This window comes from Oryza sativa, chromosome 4, assembly GCF_034140825.1.
Source record: "Oryza sativa Japonica Group chromosome 4, ASM3414082v1".
Taxonomy (NCBI): domain Eukaryota; kingdom Viridiplantae; phylum Streptophyta; class Magnoliopsida; order Poales; family Poaceae; genus Oryza; species Oryza sativa.
The window spans coordinates 14,096,566-14,116,244 of NC_089038.1; the positions used below are offsets into that span (position 1 = coordinate 14,096,566).

At 43.1% G+C, this 19,679-nt stretch overlaps 1 protein-coding gene and 2 long non-coding RNA genes across 6 annotated transcripts; 2 read left to right on the plus strand and 1 right to left on the minus strand.

The window, feature by feature from the left end:
* Positions 1–479: 479 nt before the first annotated feature.
* LOC136356277 (uncharacterized) lies at positions 480–1,727 on the plus strand. Its single transcript, XR_010740977.1, has 2 exons — positions 480–657; positions 1,275–1,727. It is a non-coding gene; the product is annotated as an uncharacterized lncRNA (long non-coding RNA).
* LOC112938739 (uncharacterized) lies at positions 1,562–8,944 on the minus strand. Of its 3 annotated transcripts, XR_010740976.1 has the most exons (5): positions 8,665–8,944; positions 8,462–8,536; positions 2,546–3,222; positions 2,325–2,411; positions 1,562–1,926 (listed from the first exon to the last, which is right to left on the minus strand). It is a non-coding gene; the product is annotated as an uncharacterized lncRNA (long non-coding RNA). The 3 variants fall into 3 exon arrangements; XR_003241989.2 differs by lacking the exon at positions 1,562–1,926 and having other exon boundaries at positions 2,310–2,411; XR_003241988.2 differs by lacking the exons at positions 1,562–1,926; positions 2,325–2,411 and having other exon boundaries at positions 2,422–3,222.
* Positions 2,885–7,947, plus strand: LOC4335436 (wall-associated receptor kinase 5). Of its 2 annotated transcripts, XM_066310001.1 has the most exons (6): positions 2,885–3,009; positions 3,132–3,299; positions 3,793–4,377; positions 5,503–5,976; positions 6,050–6,199; positions 6,278–7,947. In XM_066310001.1, the coding sequence occupies exons 3-6, from the start codon at positions 3,807–3,809 to the stop codon at positions 7,525–7,527; spliced, it is 2,445 nt and encodes an 814-aa protein (XP_066166098.1). In that variant the 5' UTR covers positions 2,885–3,009; positions 3,132–3,299; positions 3,793–3,806; the 3' UTR covers positions 7,528–7,947. The 2 variants fall into 2 exon arrangements, with proteins under 2 accessions (XP_066166098.1, XP_015637001.1); XM_015781515.3 differs by having other exon boundaries at positions 2,921–3,299.
* Positions 8,945–19,679: the final 10,735 nt, after the last annotated feature.

The window sequence follows — 19,679 nt, forward strand, 5'->3', positions numbered from 1 at the left end:
CTGCCTGGTGCGGCCGGCAGGGCGTCGGGCACTCTCCTCGTCAATGACAAGTCGGCAGTCGGCGCCACAGCAGGTCAACAGCTCCGTTTTCCTGATTTCCTTGCGGGCTCGTGGCGGCGGCGCACGGCGGCGGATTGGCGAGTGGCGCTGGTTACCTGCTGGCAACGGCGTGGGCGCTCGCGCACGCGCGCATGGGCGGGCGTGCTGCGCAGTGGCGGCGCGCTGTTGGCGGACGGCGGAGAGGAGTATCGCGTGATTTTGGTGAAGCGATACCATGCCGCGTGCGAGAAACGAGGAGTCGACGATGAGTGGTGCGCGAGTTGGAGATTAGTCGCGACTCCTCCCTTTCCAAAATTCCAGGACTCATGCGCTGCGATCGCGATCAGTTTTGTTTTCCTAAATTCTGGTATGCAGTGAGGTTGGTCGCTAATTTTCTGGGTGGTCCGGGTGGTCCCAGACCACCCTACAGATTCGCCGTTGGTAGAGGCGCCGCTGGTTTGCGGTGCTGGTCGGCGTAGGAATACGGCGAGGAGAACGCACGAGGAGGAGAAGGTCGAGCAGGTGCGATCGACTACTTTCTCTACATCTACACGCGCTACTTCGCGAGAATTCCTTCGACTTCTTAGCGCCTTCTTCCGCTGCGCAGTGCGTCGAGTGGTAACGATCTATAATCTAATACTTGCATGGTTCCTGGTTTACGCGATAGAAAATTTTGATTTATACTATCGTAGCCTACGCGTATCCCAACATCACCCACGTAATCATGTATTACTAACTGGAGTTACAGTTAAAGTAGCATCATTATTTCGTAAATTTGTCCCTGTAATGTTAGCCTAAGTGGATTGACACCTCCCTCCCGTCTCCTATCTATGTAAAATGTAAGCTAAAAAGATTAATTGCAGAATGGAATGTAGATTGATGCATAGTCATTGGAAAAAAAATATTCCCCAAGAGGATACAAACTTGCAATTGCAATTTGCAAACCAACATCCCATTTTGAATTACTGTAAAACATTTCCCTTATATTACTATAATGTGGCTGTAAGATCTGCAGCCGCAGCCGCATATCAGCCTTCCGAACGGCGTTATTTCTGAGAACATCCATGTTTTCTTTTGCATTTGTTACGTCTTAGAGTTTCATGTAACAGGCCTTATTTCTGAGAACACCCATGTTTTCTTTTGCATTTGTTACGTCTTAGAGTTTCATGTAACAACCAGAGTAGGTAACTTCACAAATATCATCTCTTAATCTCTTTAATTTTGTGTTCTTTCAGAGTCAGGATGGGATAGGCATGCCAGCAGTCAGAGGCCAAACCATTCTAACAACCAGTTAGCCCCTTTCATGGGTTAGAAAGTTGTGGCAGCAGGTGATGCCAACATGAACCTGTGACATGGACAGTGCACCTGCCTAGTGACACCGTTGACGGACCACAAGTCTCCACTAACAAATGTTCTACCGAAAAACCAGATTAAAAGTAAAAATGATAGTGATTGAAGTAAATAGGCAGCTACCGTTTCTAGAAAAATATAAACGTTTATAGGTTTGTAGTAGAGATTAAGATTAAAGAGAAAATACTTTCATGTCCCAGATGGGTTGGAGGTAAGATGAAATACATATTGAAGGGAGTAATTGATGGAACAAAAATAATACTCTGAATGGTGTTATAAGTCCTTATATTTTGAAACAGAGAAAGTAGTATGAAAATAAAAATGTTGGATTTCAGTAATCTTTTGCCGGATGATCAGACATCATCAATACACCTATCAGGTAGCACATGCCTTGACTAACAATTTGACCAGCCTGTCATTTGGAAGTTTCAAATGTCACCATTTTCCAGTGACTAATATGTGGTTGAGGAAGCTTATAAAAGTAGCAACGAAAATGGCTGGTGAGACCTTGACACAAATTTAGGGCAGTCTCGCTAGCTGCAATGGATGAACGAAATGACGATATTATTTTCTGGCAATTCTTGATGGGTAGAACTTTTGGAGGAATATTATCAGAATGATGAGAAAAATAGGGGAAAAAAAATCCATAAGCCCCTCTACTCTTTCCATACTCTAAATCTTAAGGTGAATGTTCCATCCAACTACAATGACATCTGCTCTTCAGTTACCTTGGCTTCAAGCCTCCATATCGCGGTAAAAGTGAAGAAATAGAGTTAAGGAATTAACAGTATTACATCCATTTTAAAAGTATTAACTAAATTCTATATCTATTCATCATGAAACAATTGATTAAACAGGATTCAATAACAAATAAACAGGATGCAATAACAAATGAAAATGGTAGTATCTCTTCGGTACACTGCAATAAACATTACCTGTCCACTGCTATTATTATAGCTCCATAAGCCTTCTACTCGCCTGAACAGGGTTTTATACACATCTGGCTACCAAATTCACATTTTCTGTGGTACATGTACAAGAAAATAAACTTTAAATAATACAGTAACTTGTGCATACACCAGAGTCATGTCCTTATTTTTCATCATAACAACGTACACAGTTTCAAAGATTAAGGAAATACAAGTTTAAAAGTTACCTTCATAAGTCAAAGGATCTTCATATGCCCTGACTTTACCCAAACATCAGACTATGCATCTGAAGTATCGTTCTCATAGGACATTCTATTCATCCAAATTATGACACATGTACGCTCCATATTTTGAAAAATACGTAGCCTGGAAAGATAAGCTTTCTTAAGTCCAAAACTGAGTACATTGGATTGGACCATCTAAAAGGAAATCCAAGGCCTTAAACCATCCAAGTGACATGTATTTGTTGGCATGTGCAATTTGCACAATTGCACTAGCAGTCCTGGACCAGTGCTGTTAATCATGACAACAACTCCTGGGATTTTTCGAGTGATAAGAGTATAAAGCATGGCCATTGTCTTGGTCACCAAAGCAAAACCTTCATGCTCATCGATATTACTCTTATCGCCAAACAGTCCCACAAATCAAGCATCACATTAAATTTCGTAGCACTGAAGAGTGAAAACTTCAGGTGTGTGGAGATGAGCCTCTTCGATGGATTACTTCCTCTGCTACTAATTGTGTTTACTATGACCCCTGTGATACAAGCTTCAAACAGAACTACAAGCCTTCCATCTGCTGCCACGCTTGCAGGTTGCCAAAGAAGCTGCAGTAATCTGACCATCGACTATCCCTTTGGAATTGGATCATCCCATTGCTCTAGGCAGCCCGATTTCGAGCTCATCTGCAACAATACCACACAACCACCAAGGCTGTTATTCAAGAATGGCACCACTGAGATCATTGACTCTCCCAGTACTGGTAAGATATACAACCAACTATAAATCGGATTTCAGATATACAACCAACTATAAATCGGATTTCAATTTGAATTGATGTTACCAGTTGAGCTGTGGGGATTTTAGGTTGAAATTTTAATATTCAACTAAAAATATTAAGTTGAATGGTGATATTTTGGACCAAAGAGGGGGCAAGGCGCTGCCTTTGTTGGCAGAGAGGGCAAGAAATAACAAATCCCATACTTTTCTAGGTATAAAAAGCCGTTAAAATATAAACTCCTTCATGTAAGAGCTCCCCTTTTGTGCCTAGATTATTTGCTGGGGAATTACCTTCTAGTTATTGAGGGCGTTATTAAAGGCTTTGTTTTAGACTAATGAAAATGCAATCTAACAACCACTCTAAAGTAAAAGCTCTGTCCTTTTGGTTTACCTCCTCTTTTAGTTATGCCTAACAGCACTCATCAATTATTAATATCTGTAACTTCCTCTCAATTATTTTTATTTTTCTCTCCCAGAATATTTGGACGTTATGTTTTCCCATTCCATCTCCATGAAATCCAATGTCAGTGTGTACAACATGTCATGGGATGCTCCTGGGAAATCTTTCACCCTTGGATATGCTAGACTAAACATCACCGGCTGTGATTTCGATATATACCAGGTGCTCGATCAAAGTGGAAATGTTCCTGCCAAGCTTTGCAACGTTACATGCCCAAACAGGGGAATCACAGAGGACATTGCTAGGCAGGACTGCAATGGCACCGGATGCTGCTCCATCGATGTTCCAATTCGTGCTCAGACCTTACAGCTTATGTTTGTCCGCCATGGCAAAGGGGCGGTCGAACTTGACGCACAATCCAACCAAAGCTCCCTGTGGAGCACAATCAATGTAACAACAGTTTACGCTGTCATTTTGTGGAGAATCCTGGACCAACCGACGTGTGCCAGCACCTTCGATAACAGGACCAACTATGCCTGTATTAGTGAGCACAGCAAATGCATGGATGGCTATTTCGCACCGATTCTTGGTTACAATTGCTTATGTGATGGTGGGTACCAAGGAAATCCATATATACTAGATGGCTGCTCACGTGATAGAGGTAATTAATTTAATCTGCTCAAATAATTATACACCATGAACCTCGATATGGCCTTTTCTGTTTATACATAAGATGAAATTACGATGGTAGGTCAGGAAATTTCTCAGTCACATGCAGGTTCATGGGGTTAAATAATTATACTCTGCAAAATTGCAAGCAGGTTGACTTCATTATACTTTTTGATAGAATGACAGGGGGAACATATGTGATATTGTAGAATGGTGAAGCAGAGATAGCCTCAACACAATAATTCTATTGAAAGATATAGTAACATATAGGCCGGGACCTTCCTTATCCTTTAACCGACTTATAGAAACATAATCGAGGGATTAGGTAGAAAACCCAACCGGGTACATATGGAAGGAAATAACGATTCTAACAGATATCCCTAGAACAAAAAAAATATGCCGTCAATTTCGTTTTATAAAAAGAACAATTTTGCTTTATCCTAAGCCATTTTATCTTTGAGTCAAATTTTCCAATATTTTCTCATTCAACTCATTTCATTTGATTGCACTATTATGCATATGAACAACACTTAGCTTGTATCAAGAATAGCTAGAGTTAGTTCAGCCATATTAGCGCAACCATAATAGTACTTATCCAACAGCTAAAATCATTAAGGGAAGAAACAATATTTGTTATTAGATGATAGTACTATGAGTCTATGAGGCCAAGCTTGTCCACTCATGGGTACCCGTACCCATTGACACACTCCTTCCAAATCCAACTATAAGTTAGCCAAATAAACTAGTGTGGGTCGGCCAACATGCTTCTCCGGCTAAACATACTTAACTGACCCCCCCCCCCCCGGTTCAATTAGCTGCTGACCAAGTTACCACATGAACGAGATCCAAATTTACAGTAGGATTAGTTCAATATATATTAATTGTCTGTACACCATATAAACCAAGAGAGTCTTAGGCTAATCCTTTTGGGAGAAGCAAATTAAGAGAAAATCCTAAAAACGCATGGATTACCCCCCACCCCCCCCCCACCCCGTGGCACAAAATTTGGAGAATGGCGGCCAGTTTTTCAGCACATCTCCTTCAGACAGTTGAATGCTATACAAATTCTCTAAACAACCGTTACTTGTGAAACTGTTAATTTCATTTCACAAAACAGGATATAATCCATTCCAACAGAAGGATGTCTGCGACAGAAAGTGCGGGAGCATTGATGTCCCATATCCATTTGGCCTAGAAGAAGGGTGCGCTGCAAGGAAATCATTTCAGCTAAACTGCACAAACATGTTATCGTCCAGCCTCCAACTGAACGATGAATACCATGTAACGTATATAAATGTCAGCAATGGGCTCATGGGCGTAGAAGACACCACAGATTACAAACAGTACATGTATGGGATGCGTGTGACGCAGGAGCCTCAACTCTATATCGGATCTGGGGAATCAGCCTCAGTGCAATGGGCTGTTGCTAATCTAACCTGCCTAGAGGCACAGCAAAATATATCTGGATATGCTTGTGTTAGCATCAATAGCACATGCTTGGGTGTCAACTCAACAGATGATTACATTGGGTATCGGTGTAGTTGCACACTTGGCTTCCAAGGAAATCCATATATCCAAGATGGTTGCCAAGGTTATAATCTCTGCCCTTCTCCCTCTCCCTTCCGATCTCGCTCTTTCTCTGATCTTACTAAGTGATGTTGCAGATATTAATGAATGTTTGGTGCCAAACAAATGTAAAGGAGTATGCTACAATACTCCTGGAAGTTACCGTTGCACTGCTTGCCCTGATAAAACACAGTATGATATGACAACAATGCAGTGCACCCGGACAAGAAGACAAAGTCTTATGTTAGGTGAGGTCCAGAGTCCTATACACTCTTGATCTTATAATGAACATGACAACATACTAACGAGCATATAAACTATTACAGGTGTTGTCATTGGACTTAGCTGTGGCTTCAGCATCCTACTTCTCAGCTTAGGAATAATGCTTCTCATTCATAGATGGAAAAAAGACATACAAAAGCAACTACGAAGGAAGCATTTCCAAAAGAACCAAGGACTTCTGCTGGAACAACTAATATCTTCGGATGAAAATGCAAGTGAGAACACAAAGATATTCTCTTTAGATGAGCTAGAGAAGGCAACAAACAACTTTGATCCTACACGTATTCTTGGTCATGGAGGGCATGGCATGGTGTACAAAGGCATTCTATCTGACCAACGTGTGGTTGCAATAAAAAGGTCTAAGCACATTGAGGAAGGAGAGATCAGTCAATTCATTAATGAGGTAGCAATTCTGTCTCAAATAAATCATCGAAATATAGTGAAATTATTTGGATGTTGTCTTGAAACCGAGGTCCCATTATTGGTATATGACTTTATTCCCAATGGTTCATTATTTGGTATTCTCCATTCTGGTTCAAACAATGGTTTCTCCTTGTCATGGGATGACTGCCTAAGAATTGCAGTGGAAGCTGCAGGAGCTCTCTATTATCTCCATTCGGCAGCTTCAGTATCAGTGTTCCATCGTGATGTGAAATCCTCTAATATACTTCTAGATGCAAACTACACCGCTAAAGTATCAGACTTTGGTGCTTCGAGATTGGTTCCCATTGACCAAACTCATGTTGTCACAAATGTACAAGGCACATTTGGTTACTTAGATCCAGAGTATTATCATACCGGGCAGCTGAATGAGAAGAGTGATGTATATAGTTTTGGTGTGGTACTTGTGGAACTACTACTCAGAAAAGAGCCTATTTTTACAAGGGTGTCAGGATCAAAGCAGAATTTGTCCAATTACTTTCTCTGGGAACTGAAGGTGAAGCCAATCACGGAGATTGTTGCTGCTCAAGTTCGTGAGGAAGCTACTGACGAAGAGATAGAGAGTGTCGCTTCTCTTGCACAGATGTGCTTGAGGCTCCGAAGTGAAGATAGACCTACTATGAAGCAAGTTGAAATGAATTTACAGTTCTTGCGAACAAAAAGGTTGAACTCATGCCCTGATGCTCTAGACAAAGCTGAAGAGATGCAGCCTTTGCTATGTACAAGATCTGAAGCTAGTTGTGCATCATTGGCGATTAACTTGGGTGACAGTTATAACCCTGAGTCTCAAAGTAGCCACAAATGCTATAGCTTGGAGCAAGAGTTTAGTTCATCAGTTGGGTTGCCACGGTAAGTTGCTCAGAGCCATGCTATAATATGAAATTCAATTGAGCTGTGGAGGAAAATGATTGGATGTTTTCAGATCTAGACAGGTCTGAAATGTATCAACTCCTCAATGTGGTCTACCATTTTATTAATTATTATCCCAAATAATGTACAATTCCTTTTATATCTCTTAGGTACCAAGTATCATGTATGCTAGAGCACTTGTTTATAAACAACAGGATTAGTCTGATGCGCTATTATGCTGATACTGTGATTGCTCATAACATGCGTACACTTCTTTGTTATGAGAAGCACATACTTCCAATGTGGGTGTTTCAAAAGTTTAGTCCCATGTATAAAATATATGATGAATATATCTAGGTGAGAAATGGTTGGAAAATACTACAAGGAAATGCTATATATTTTCAACATTGCTCAACCAGTTCTACATACTTTGTATATATATGTATGGGTTCCATCAAGTCATGAAACTTTGTATATATATGTTTCAAAACGACAAAAAATCGCAGACAATTAGTGGAAAGAAAGAACTATGCTTTGTATCTAAAGTTATAGGACCACGGCTAGGCTACAATGCTACTTGTATAACGAGGCAATGAGTACTCTCCGTGCGATTATTTCTGGGTGACGTGTGAGTTGAACGACTTAATATATGCCACACAAATAGTTAAAATATACTCCCTCCGTTTCATATTATTATTAAAATATACTCCCTCCTAGTTAAGTTTGACCAGGTTTATAAAAAAAATAACAACATCTAAAATATCAAACTAGTTTCATAAAATCTAACATTGAATATATTTTAATAATATGTTTGTTTTTTTTCAAATACTAATATATTTTTCTATAAATTTGATCAACCTTGACTTACAAAAGGTCAAATGACTTATAGTATGAAATGAGGGAGTAATAGCTAAAACAATCAACGAAGATCTCCATACCTGGAATTGAACATGCAAGTCGAAGGCCATAAGGAAGATAGTGGCAGCAACCATTCGTCCTCAATTACCCAAACGCTGCATATGCGACCACACATGAGCAAATTAATCAGGAAAATCGCAGGGAATTAATGGAGGAGGACAACCAAAAAAAAAGCATTTCCCCACCAAGAACGGATTGGGGAATCGAAGATGGAAACACTTACACAATACCTATTCACTCCCATCACGAGCAGCCGAGAGAGCATATTGGATTTGGATCAAGGCAGGGGCGTCCGCCTACCGGATTCGGGGAGGGAAGAAGTGCGAAGGAAGAGGCCGGCGAGGAATGCAGTCCGGTCCGGCGGTCTCGTGGCGCGGACGGCGGCGACGGATGGTCTCGTGGCGGGCGGAGCTCGGTGAGGTGGGGCGGCGCCGCCGGCCACGGGAAGGAGGGAGAAGGGCATGGGTGGGCCGGAAGGAGAGAGAGATGGGCCAGGAGGGACCAGATGGGCAAGGATGGTGGCCCAGATAAATATAACAACTTTGATATGTTGGTTTGGAATTTCTTGTGTGAGAATACCATTATTTATTTAAAGGATTATAATTGAGATTTCAATTCACTTTTGAAATATTCCTTCCGTTATGACATGATTTTTTTTCTTAACGCTTGACCATTCATCTTATTAAAAAACAAATTCAACAAGCAAGTTCAAATTCAATTTCTACATCTCGCAACGAAATTTCTACATCTTCTTTAGAAGTTAAATTTAAACTTGTATGTTTAACGAGTGATATATCACATGTTAATACATATTCTTAAGTTTTTTTATAACCATTTGAGTTACATGCAAACAACGAGGGTGTTGTGCACTGCCACCTCCTGCTCCCCCCCCCCTCACGTTGCGTCAACTATCGGGGAAACTATTTTGATCCCCTCGTTATTTGCATGTTATTCAAATGGTTATGAAAAAATCAACAAAATAGAGAAGATGTATTAACATGTGATATATCACTTCATAGACATACAAGTTTAAATTCAACTTCTAATCTCGCAACGAAAAAATATCAAACTACATCTAGTTAACGTATATTCATAGTTAAATTTGTTTTTTTTATTACGAGATGTAAAAGTTGAATTTGAACCTGCATATTTGTAGAGTAACATGTATCTTCTCTATTTTTTTTTTTCAAAATCCACTCCCCGCCTATCATGCGGATCCACCGTTCCACCGCCCCTGCGTCCATCTCCGCAGCATGTGTGGCAGCACCAGGCATCTCCGATGACCTCGTCCTGCGCATCATAGAGCAGCTCGAGGACTCAGTTGTAGCCTCCTCACTGCTCCACTCCACCTCAACGCTCTCTCTCCTATCCACGCGCGGGGTTCCAGCTGCTGGTTGACTCGGGGTGGCGCCATGAGCCTGCGGCTGAGTGTGGCATGCACACTGGTGGAGAAACCATCTTTCGTCGGTCGGCCGATTTCCACAATAGTCCCGGATGCAATAAAAACCGGGGCTAAAGATGATCTTTAGTCCCGGTTCAAAAGAGTAACGGGCATATTTGATATTTAGTCCCGGTTTGTGTTACCAACCGGGACTAAAGATCATCTTTAGTCCCGGTTCGAATGCTGTTAGGTCATGTCAGGCCCACCAACCGGGACTAAAGTCGTAACTAATACCAACCGGGACTAAAGATCCCGGTGATCTTTAGCTCCGGTTGGTGCTACCAACCGGGACTAAAGTCCCACCCCTATATATATGTCTTCTTCCTCCTCCAGCTGCCCGAGCAAGCTTCAAAATTTCTTCAAAAAAGAGGGGAGGTCATGCCAAAATTTCTATTGAATTTATTTTGGTGATTACATACAAATCGGAGGTGTCTAAAAGGTTTGCAACTTCATCCTCCAATGTTTTTTTTTGTCATACTACATTTGCACCTATGTTTTGCACACTTTTTTTTGTCTCCAAAATTTAGTTGTAAGTTGATGAGAGAGAAAATGTGTGTGGGGAAGAAAGAATATATAGAAATTTAGTTCATTTGCTAAACAAGGTTTTATAAAATAGTTGAGAAGGAAAACTCTAGTGAAAGTTAATCTTAAATAATAGAAAACAAACTAAAATGAAAATTAAAAGAAGTAAAACACATTAAAATTAGTTTAAAACTTTACAAATAGTTTTTAAGAATTATTTGGTGTAATATTTTATGATTTTTGTATGAATAAAGATATCTTATAATTATTGTATGACTGTCATTATTGTAAGAATAATTATTTGTGTACGGTTTTTTTGACTCATGTAGATGGATCGGCAATGGATGTACGCTGACCGGCGGTCCAAAGAGTTTATTGACGGCGTGCACTATTTTTTAGAGTGGCCGAAGCTAACAGGCAAAGGGGTTTTATTTATTGTCCATGCAATAAGTGTAAGAATCAGAAGGAGTATTCTGCATCCAGGACTATTCATTTCCACTTGTTTGAGTCGGGGTTCATGCCAAGCTATAATTGTTGGACATCCCACGGAGAGCAAGGTGTTGAAATGGAAGAAGATGAAGTGGAAGACGACAATATTCCGGACTTTGCTCAGTATGTTGGATTTGAAGGAAATCAAACGGGCGAGGAGGAAATAGCTGCTGATGGTAACGACGTTGCGGATGATCTTGGTCAGATGTTGCAGGACGCCAGGGAGGACTGCGAAAGTGAAAAGGAGGCCCATAAATTGGACAAGATGTTGGAGGACCACAGAACTTCGTTGTACCCAGGTTGCGAGCAGGGGCACAAAAAGTTGGATACCACTCTGGAGTTGTTGCAATGGAAGGCAAAAAATGGGGTTAGTGACAAGGCATTTGGCGATTTATTGAAACTCGTCAAGAACATTCTTCCGGGGGGAAACAAATTGCCCGAGACAACATACGAGGCTAAGAAGATAGTCTGCCCGTTAGGACTGGAAGTTCATAAGATTCACGCATGTCCGAACGATTGTATCCTATATCGCGGTGAGGAGTATAAGAACCTAGAAGCATGCCCTGTTTGCAAAGCACTACGATACAAGATTAGACGGGACGATCCAGGAGAAGTTGACGGGCAGCTAACAAAGAAGAGAATTCCTGCTAAGGTGATGTGGTATTTCCCTATAATACCACGGCTAAGGCGTTTGTTCAGGAACAAGGGGAATGCTAGAATGTTGCGATGGCACGCTGAAGAGCGTCAACAGGACGGGATGCTGAGACACCCCGCCGATGGTTCGCAGTGGCGAAACATCGCAGAAAATTTAAAGAATTTGGAAAGGACGCACGAAACATACGGTTTGGTTTGAGTACGGATGGCATGAATCCTTTTGGAGAGATGAGCAGCGGCCATAGCACTTGGCCCGTTACGATATGTATCTACAACCTCCCCCCTGGCTATGCATGAAGAGGAAGTACATAATGATGCCGATTATTATTCAAGGCCCCAAGCAACCTGGTAACGACATCGACGTGTACCTAAGACCACTGGTCGAAGATCTTAAACAGTTGTGGAAGAAGGAAGGTGTCCCCGTGTGGGACGAGGACAAACAGGAGGAGTTTAACCTACGAGCGCTGCTGTTCGTAACCATCAACGATTGGCCTACACTTAGCAACCTATCCGGACAGTCCAACAAGGGGTACAAGGCTTGCACTCACTGTATGGATGAAACAGAAAGTACGTATCTTAAGCACTGTAGAAAGGTTGTATACATGGGTCATCGTCGATTCCTTGCAGCAAACCACCCGGTACGGAAGAAAGGCAAGCACTTCGAACATAAGGCCGACCACCGTACAAAGCCTAAACATCGCAGCGGGAAAACAGTGTTTGCTATGGTTAAAGATCTTAAAGTAGTGTTCGGAAAGGGGCCTGGAAGCCAGCATATAGAGAGCGAAGATGGTCACGCGGCGATGTGGAAAAAGAACTCTATATTTTGGGAGTTACCATATTGGGAATTCTTGGACGTACGCCACGCAATCGACGTGATGCACCTCACTAAGAACCTTTGCGTAAACCTTCTTGGCTTACTAGGTGTATACGGAAAGTCGAAAGATACACTGGAAGCACGTAATGATCTGAAGCATATGGAACAACGCGGCGACCTTCACCCGGAACCAAAGGAGAAAGGAAGCCATTACTTGAGTCCAGCCAGCTACACTCTTAGCAAGGCAGGGAAGGAAAGTATGTTTGAATGCTTGGAGAGCATAAAGGTACCGTCTGGATACTCCACGAATATCAAGCGAATAATAAGCATGAAGGAGAAGAAGTTCACAAACCTAAAGTCTCATGACTGTCACGTGTTGATGACACAACTGCTACCAGTTGTAATAAGGGGTATCTTTCTAGACAATGTCCGGGCAACAATAACAAAGCTATGTGCATTCATGAACGCAATTTCGCAGAAGGTCATCGATCCGGATAGATTAGAAGCCCTTCAGAATGAAGTGGTGTAATGTCTCGTCAGTTTTGAGTTGATATTTCCACCTTCATTTTTCAATATAATGACGCATCTGCTTTGTCACCTTGTGAAAGAGATCCGTATTCTCGGGCCTATGTACCTACACAACATGTTTCCTTTCGAGAGGTACATGGGCGTTCTGAAGAAGTATGTTCGTAACCGTGCTCGTCCAGAGGCAAGCATCGCCAAGGGTTATGGAACAGAGGAGGTCATCGAATTTTGCGTAGAATTTATCGAGGACCTTCGCCCAATCGGGGTACCTGAATCACGCCATGAAGGGAGACTCCGGGGAAAGGGAACTCTCGGAAGGAAAGCAATAATGACGGTAGACAACGATTTATTCCGTAAAGCCCATTTCACTGTTCTGCAACACTCTTCATTGGTAGCTCCTTACATCGAGGAGCACTTGGCTCTAGTTCGCGCCAGGAACATCGGTAAGTCCGATGCATGGATTACACGGCATCACATTGATACTTTCCCCGCGTGGCTACGACAACATCTCATGGGTAACGAGTCGATCAACCAACAACTTGCCTTCCTGGCGAGGGGACCGTCTGGGTCGATCGCGACATTCCAGGGATATGAGATCAATGGGTACACATTCTACACGAGAGCCCAAGACATGAAGAGCACGAACCAAAACAACGCTGTTCGTGTCAATGCCATGGGACACGATGGAACAACTGCCACGTATTACGGTGCCATCGAGGACATATGGGAACTTGACTATGGTCCTCTCAAGGTTCCTCTGTTCTGGTGCCAATGGGTTAGGTTGACTGGTGGAGGCGTAATGATTGATGACAGTGGGATGACAACTGTTGACCTTAACAAGGTTGGATACTCGGACGAACCTTTTGTCCTTGCCAATGATGTAACGCAAGTCTTTTTCGTGAAGGACATGTCTAGCAAAGGAAAGAAGGGCAGAGGGCCTGATGAGCCTAAGCGTCAAGTGGTTCTCCCAGGCAAAAGAAAAATCGTCGGAGTTGAGGACAAGACTGACGAGGATTACGATCAGTTGGATGGGCAACCCCCTTTCACGGTGACGATTGACCCTAGCATCCTCCTATCAAATGAAGACACCCCTTACTCACGCAGCGATCACAAGGAGGGAACAATAGTGAGGAGAATGTACGTGCGGTCAACCGTCACCGCCGATGTAATGCCGTAATTATTGTGTACACGATGTAAACTATTTTGGATGTATTGATTATCCATATAAATCAATTGATGTATGGCATATGTTAATTACGCACGATTATTAGAGGTTTCAACAAGTTTAAATCATGTATATGCTAGTTATATGTGATACTTACAATTTTTAAAAGTTTTAAATCATACAGGTGGCAATTTCATATGTATGTTAATTAGAGTTTTTAACATTTAATTTACTAGCATTCATATGCTAATTATAATTGACCAGAGGATTTTTAAAAGTTTTAAATCACGCAAGTGGCAATTTCATATGTTAATTAGAGTTTTTAACATTTAATTTACTATCATTCATATGCTAATTATAATTGATTGGAGAATTTTTAAAAGTATTAAATTTAATATATTTTTAAAACTATCATTCATATATTAGAGTTTTTCACAATTTAATTTACTATCTTTCATATGCTACTTATATATGACTATTCGAATTTTTAAAAGGTTTAAATCATGCATGTGGCATTTACATATGTTAATTAGAGTTTTTAGCATTTAATTTAATATAATTCCTACGCTAAGTATATATGATGATTACAATTTTTATTAATTTTAAATCATGCAGTATGTACATACATATCTTAATTAGAGTTTTTACCAATATAATAATATCATTCATATATATGCTAAGTATATATATATATATTGGAATTTTTATTAATTATAAGTCATATATTTGCTTATTACGATTTATCCACTTAATTTATTACAGACAAAAATAATTTTTCGAAGTAATTGTCATTAATCTTTGTACTTTAAATAATGTTAATGCATTAACTTCTATTTTATAAACACATATGTAAGCGAAAATCATATGCAGTGCTATAATCTTTAGTCCCGGTTCTTAACCCTAACCGGGTTTAAAAAGAATTTCGAAATAGCGGGAAAAGATATTTACTCCCGATTGTTGAAAACAACCGGGACTAAAGATATCTGTAGTCCCGGTTGTTCTCAACAACCGGGAGTAAATATCTTTTCTTTACTCCCGGTTGTTCTCAACAACCGGGACTAAAGATATCTTTAGTCCCGGTTGTTGAGAACAACCGGGAGTAAAGATCCGGGGGTATATATATTCCCGGTGCGCCCTCGTCTTCTTCACCAACACTTAGACGTTTTCGGCCGATCGATTTCTCTCGGCCTCTCTCCTTCGCCGCCACTGCCTAGGGCAAATCCCCGCGCCGACGCCGCCGTATCTCGCCGTCGTCTCGAGCTCGTCGTCCTCGCCGCCGCCTCCGCCTCCTCCGCTACCGCCGCATCTCTGGGGTGAGAGCCGCCGCCGCCAGATCTCCCTTCATCTCGATCTCTCTTCGTCGCGCCGCCCGCCACGAGACGCCGCGCCACGACGACGACGCGCCACGCCGACGCCGCGCCAAGCCGCCGCCGGCACGCCCCGCCGCCGTCTTCGCCGCCGCGCGCGCAATGCCGCCGCCGGCACGCCACGCCGCCGCCTTCGCCGGCGCGCGCGCAATGCCGCCGCCGGCACGCCACGCCGCCGCCTTCGCCGCCGCGCAACGCCGCCGCTGCATGCCAACGCCACGCCGCCGCCGCCGTCGCCACGCCGCCGCCGCCTTCGCCGCCGCGTGCGCAATGCCGCCGCCGCCACGCCACGCCGCCGCCGCCACGGCCCCGCAACGCCACGCCGCCGCTGCTGTCGCCACGCCGCCGCCGCCGCCGCCACGCCGCCGCGCCAACCGCCGCCCCGATGCCGCCACACCGCCGTTAACGAACGAGAACGAGAACGATCGAACGAACGAGAGCGAGAATGAACACGTCAACGTACGTTGCCACGAGAACGTGAACGAGAACGAGAACGATCGAACGAACGAGAGCGAGAACGAACACGTCAACGTACGTTGCCACGAGAACGTGAACGAGCTAGGGAACGTGAACGAGCTAGGGAACGTGAACGAGCTAGGGAACGTGAACGAGCGAACGAACGAGGACGAACGTTAACGTGAAATGCAATATATATATATATATATATATATATATATATATATATATATATATATATATATATATATATATATCTTACTTCGCATTTATCCTAATACATCTTTTTGTATCTGGTAGAAAAGACGTGTTGTCGGAGTCGTCCGTCAAGCCTGAGTGGAAGAGCTAGCCCTAGAAGGAATTGGAGCAGGCAAGTGACGTAATAATATAAATGATTGTTATATTTGTAATGCAATTAATTAAGATTATTAGACCTGTAATTAGACTTATCATATAAGATTGTGTAGTGTTCTAATATTATTTGAGTTTTAATATAAGATTATTTTATTGCAAATTAGACTTAGTATGACATTATTGACTACGGAATTGGTGCGACTCCTAGCAATTGACTATTGTAGTCTTAATTAGACTTAGCATATACGCACGAAACACTTAGCATACATGACTATTTTAGTCTTAGCATGTAATATTATTTGAGTTTTAATATAAGATTATTTTATTGCAAATTAGACTTAGTATGACATTATTGACTACGGAATTGGTGCGACTCCTAGCAATTGACTATTGTAGTCTTAATTAGACTTAGCATATACGCACGAAACACTTAGCATACATGACTATTTTAGTCTTAGCATGTAATATTATTTGAGTTTTAATATAAGATTACTTTATTTGTAATTAGACTTAGTATGTAATTATTGACTACGGAAGTGGTGCGACAAGTAGCAATTGACTATTGTAGTCTTAATTAGACTTAGCATATACGCACGAAACACTTAGCATACATGACTATTTTAGTCTTAGCATGTAATATTATTTGAGTTTTAATATAAGATTACTTTATTTGTAATTAGACTTAGTATGTAATTATTGACTACGGAATTGGTGCGACAAGTAGCAATTGACTATTGTAGTCTTAATTAGACTTAGCATATACGCACGAAACACTTAGCATATACATGACTATTTTAGTCTTAGCATGTAATATTATTTGAGTTTTAATATAAGATTATTTTATTTGTAATTAGACTTAGTATATAATTATTTACTAGCTAGGGTTGTATAATATACGTCACCTAGACTTAGCTTATATCACGATTTGTAATTAGACTTAGCACGTAAGGTTGTGTAGGGTTCTAATGTACGACATTTACACTTAGCATACATGACTTAGATTGTTAAAACATAAATGTCTCGTGACTTAGCAGATGTTTCTTGTATCAACAGATGGCTGACCGCAATGAGGAACAGATATTGTACGATACAATCGCGGAGGGAAGCAGCCAGTACTGGAATGAAGAAGAGGGGAACGAGGATTCAAACCAGTACTTGAACGAGGAAGGGAACGTGGAGAGGGATGCGGAGGGGAACCAGCAGGGGCACGTGGAAAGGGATGTGGAGGGGAACCAAGAGGAGGAGGCTAGTGGTAGTCAACCCTCCGTTGGACAGAAGAGGGCACGTGGGCAACGAGGTGCAGCGAAGAAGCTTGAGGGTCGGCACATCATAACGGAAGTGGAAGAAGATGGACGTCCTAGTTCCCCGGCCGAAGCCGCCAAGAACTATGTACGTCACAGCGGTTGGGTTGTGCGGGATAACGTGCCTGTCAGTACGGTGTACTGGCGAAGAACAAGGGCACGCGGAGATCATGAGAGCTTTGTCCCAGATTCGGAGAAAGAGATGCTGTGGACCACAATGCTCGAGACATTCACCCTTCCTGCGGGTACAGAGGACAAAGTGAAAAGGTGGACTCTGAAGAAAATGGCAGAACAGTTTCAGAGCTTCAAGGGAGATCTGTACCAGAAGTATATACTGAAGGGGTAGACACCGAACTTCGACACATTCCCAAAGCTAAGGGATCACTGGGACGAGTTCGTTGCATATAAGACAGGTGAACAAGGGCAGGCGATGATGGAAAGAAACAAAGAAAATGCCGCCAAGAAGAAGTACCATCACCACTTGGGGTCAGGAGGCTATAGTGTCGCGATGCCGAAGTGGGAGCAGATGGAGGCTAGCTTGATTGAGAGGGGTATCGAACCGGCAACAGCCAATTGGCCGGAACGATCGAAGTTCTGGTACTATGCTCACGGTGGAACGCTCAACCCAGCTGATGGCTCACTGGTCTTCGGCGATCAGATACGAGAGGCTGCGCGACGACTAAAAGATGCAGTGGAAGCCTCCTCTCAGGGCACGTTCCGACCAGACAGAGATAGGGACGAGTTGACACTCGCCCTGCAGACTCCAGAGCATCCAGGACGAACACGAGGGAAAGGGGTGATTCCTTGGAAGATTGGTTTCAAGGAGGACATCCACACGTACAGGAGTCGGATGAGGAGCAAGAGAGATACCGAGGCGAAGATTGCAGACCTAGAGTTCCGGGTATCGAGGTACGAACTCAACATGCAAGAGGAGGTGGCAAGGAAGGTTGATGAACGCATGGCCGCACATCGGTCCCATGATCCCCAGCCGACCATTCCTCCTGCAATGGTGAGCCCGTCAGGAAACCGTAGCAGCTGCGCCTCAACGGGGCAGGTAGGATCACAGAGCATGGACGCCATGCAAACACAGGATGAATCGACCTGTCCCGTTGATGACATCACTCAGCGGACACCATGTGAGCTGCATATTCCTTTCAAGAACTTATCAATAAAGGTAAGATTTAGCCATTCCGCTAGTTGCTGCTTATATATGTTGATTACTAATAAATAATCTCTCACAACATGAAGGTGGCGTCGGGCATGGCCATCCCAACGGACCCTTCAGGTACTTACCACTGCAGGCCGATTCCAGCAGGATACTCGAAGGTCGAAGTTGAGTTGGTCGAAGGCGCGTACGAGGACCTCGAGCTGGATTACCCTAGAGGAGACGGTGAGACGCATCTACGAGACACATGCCATGCCATTATTCTATGGCGCAGGCGGTACATCATCCTCCCTGGGCGACAAGCGGCGTCTCGTGCACCATCTCCTCCGGCTCCGCCATCTCCTCCTCAGGATCCTGCACCGTCTCCTCCTCATGCTCCGCCAGCACCGTCTCCACCTCAGGCTCCAGCATCGACTCCTCCTCAGGATCCTGCACCGACTCCTCCTCGTGCTCCTACACCTACTCCCCCGCAAGCTCCTCTTCCGGCACCTTCAAAGTCAAGGGCCCCCCCCAGCTCCACCGCCTGCCCACACAAGGGCAACGAAGAAGGCGAAAGTTGACGCCGCCAAGAACAAGGACCCGGGGTACGATTGCACGCAAGAGGAGCTTGACGCTTACGTTGCATCAGAAGTCAAGAGACAATTCAAGCCTCGAAGTCCAGAAAAGAAGATTCCTATAGACCCTAGTGTCAGGAACTTCTTCAGGGGTATGTCTGCATCTGTCAAGGAGGCCATCAAGCTATCGGACTATGAGCGAACGCTGAAGAAAGCATCTTCTCGAAAGTCCAAACCAGTCCCTCAGCTTGGAGAGCAACCAAACCAGGAGATCGAGCCGTTGGTGACCGGTAAAGAAATGACGATAGAACAATTTATTACTGACACCGGTCTAACTACGGATCAATTGCTAGGAGTCGCACCAATCGAAAAGGCGGAAGTGAAATACATGTACGAACTCGGTAAACCGCTTGTCAAGCCTGAGCTGCTGC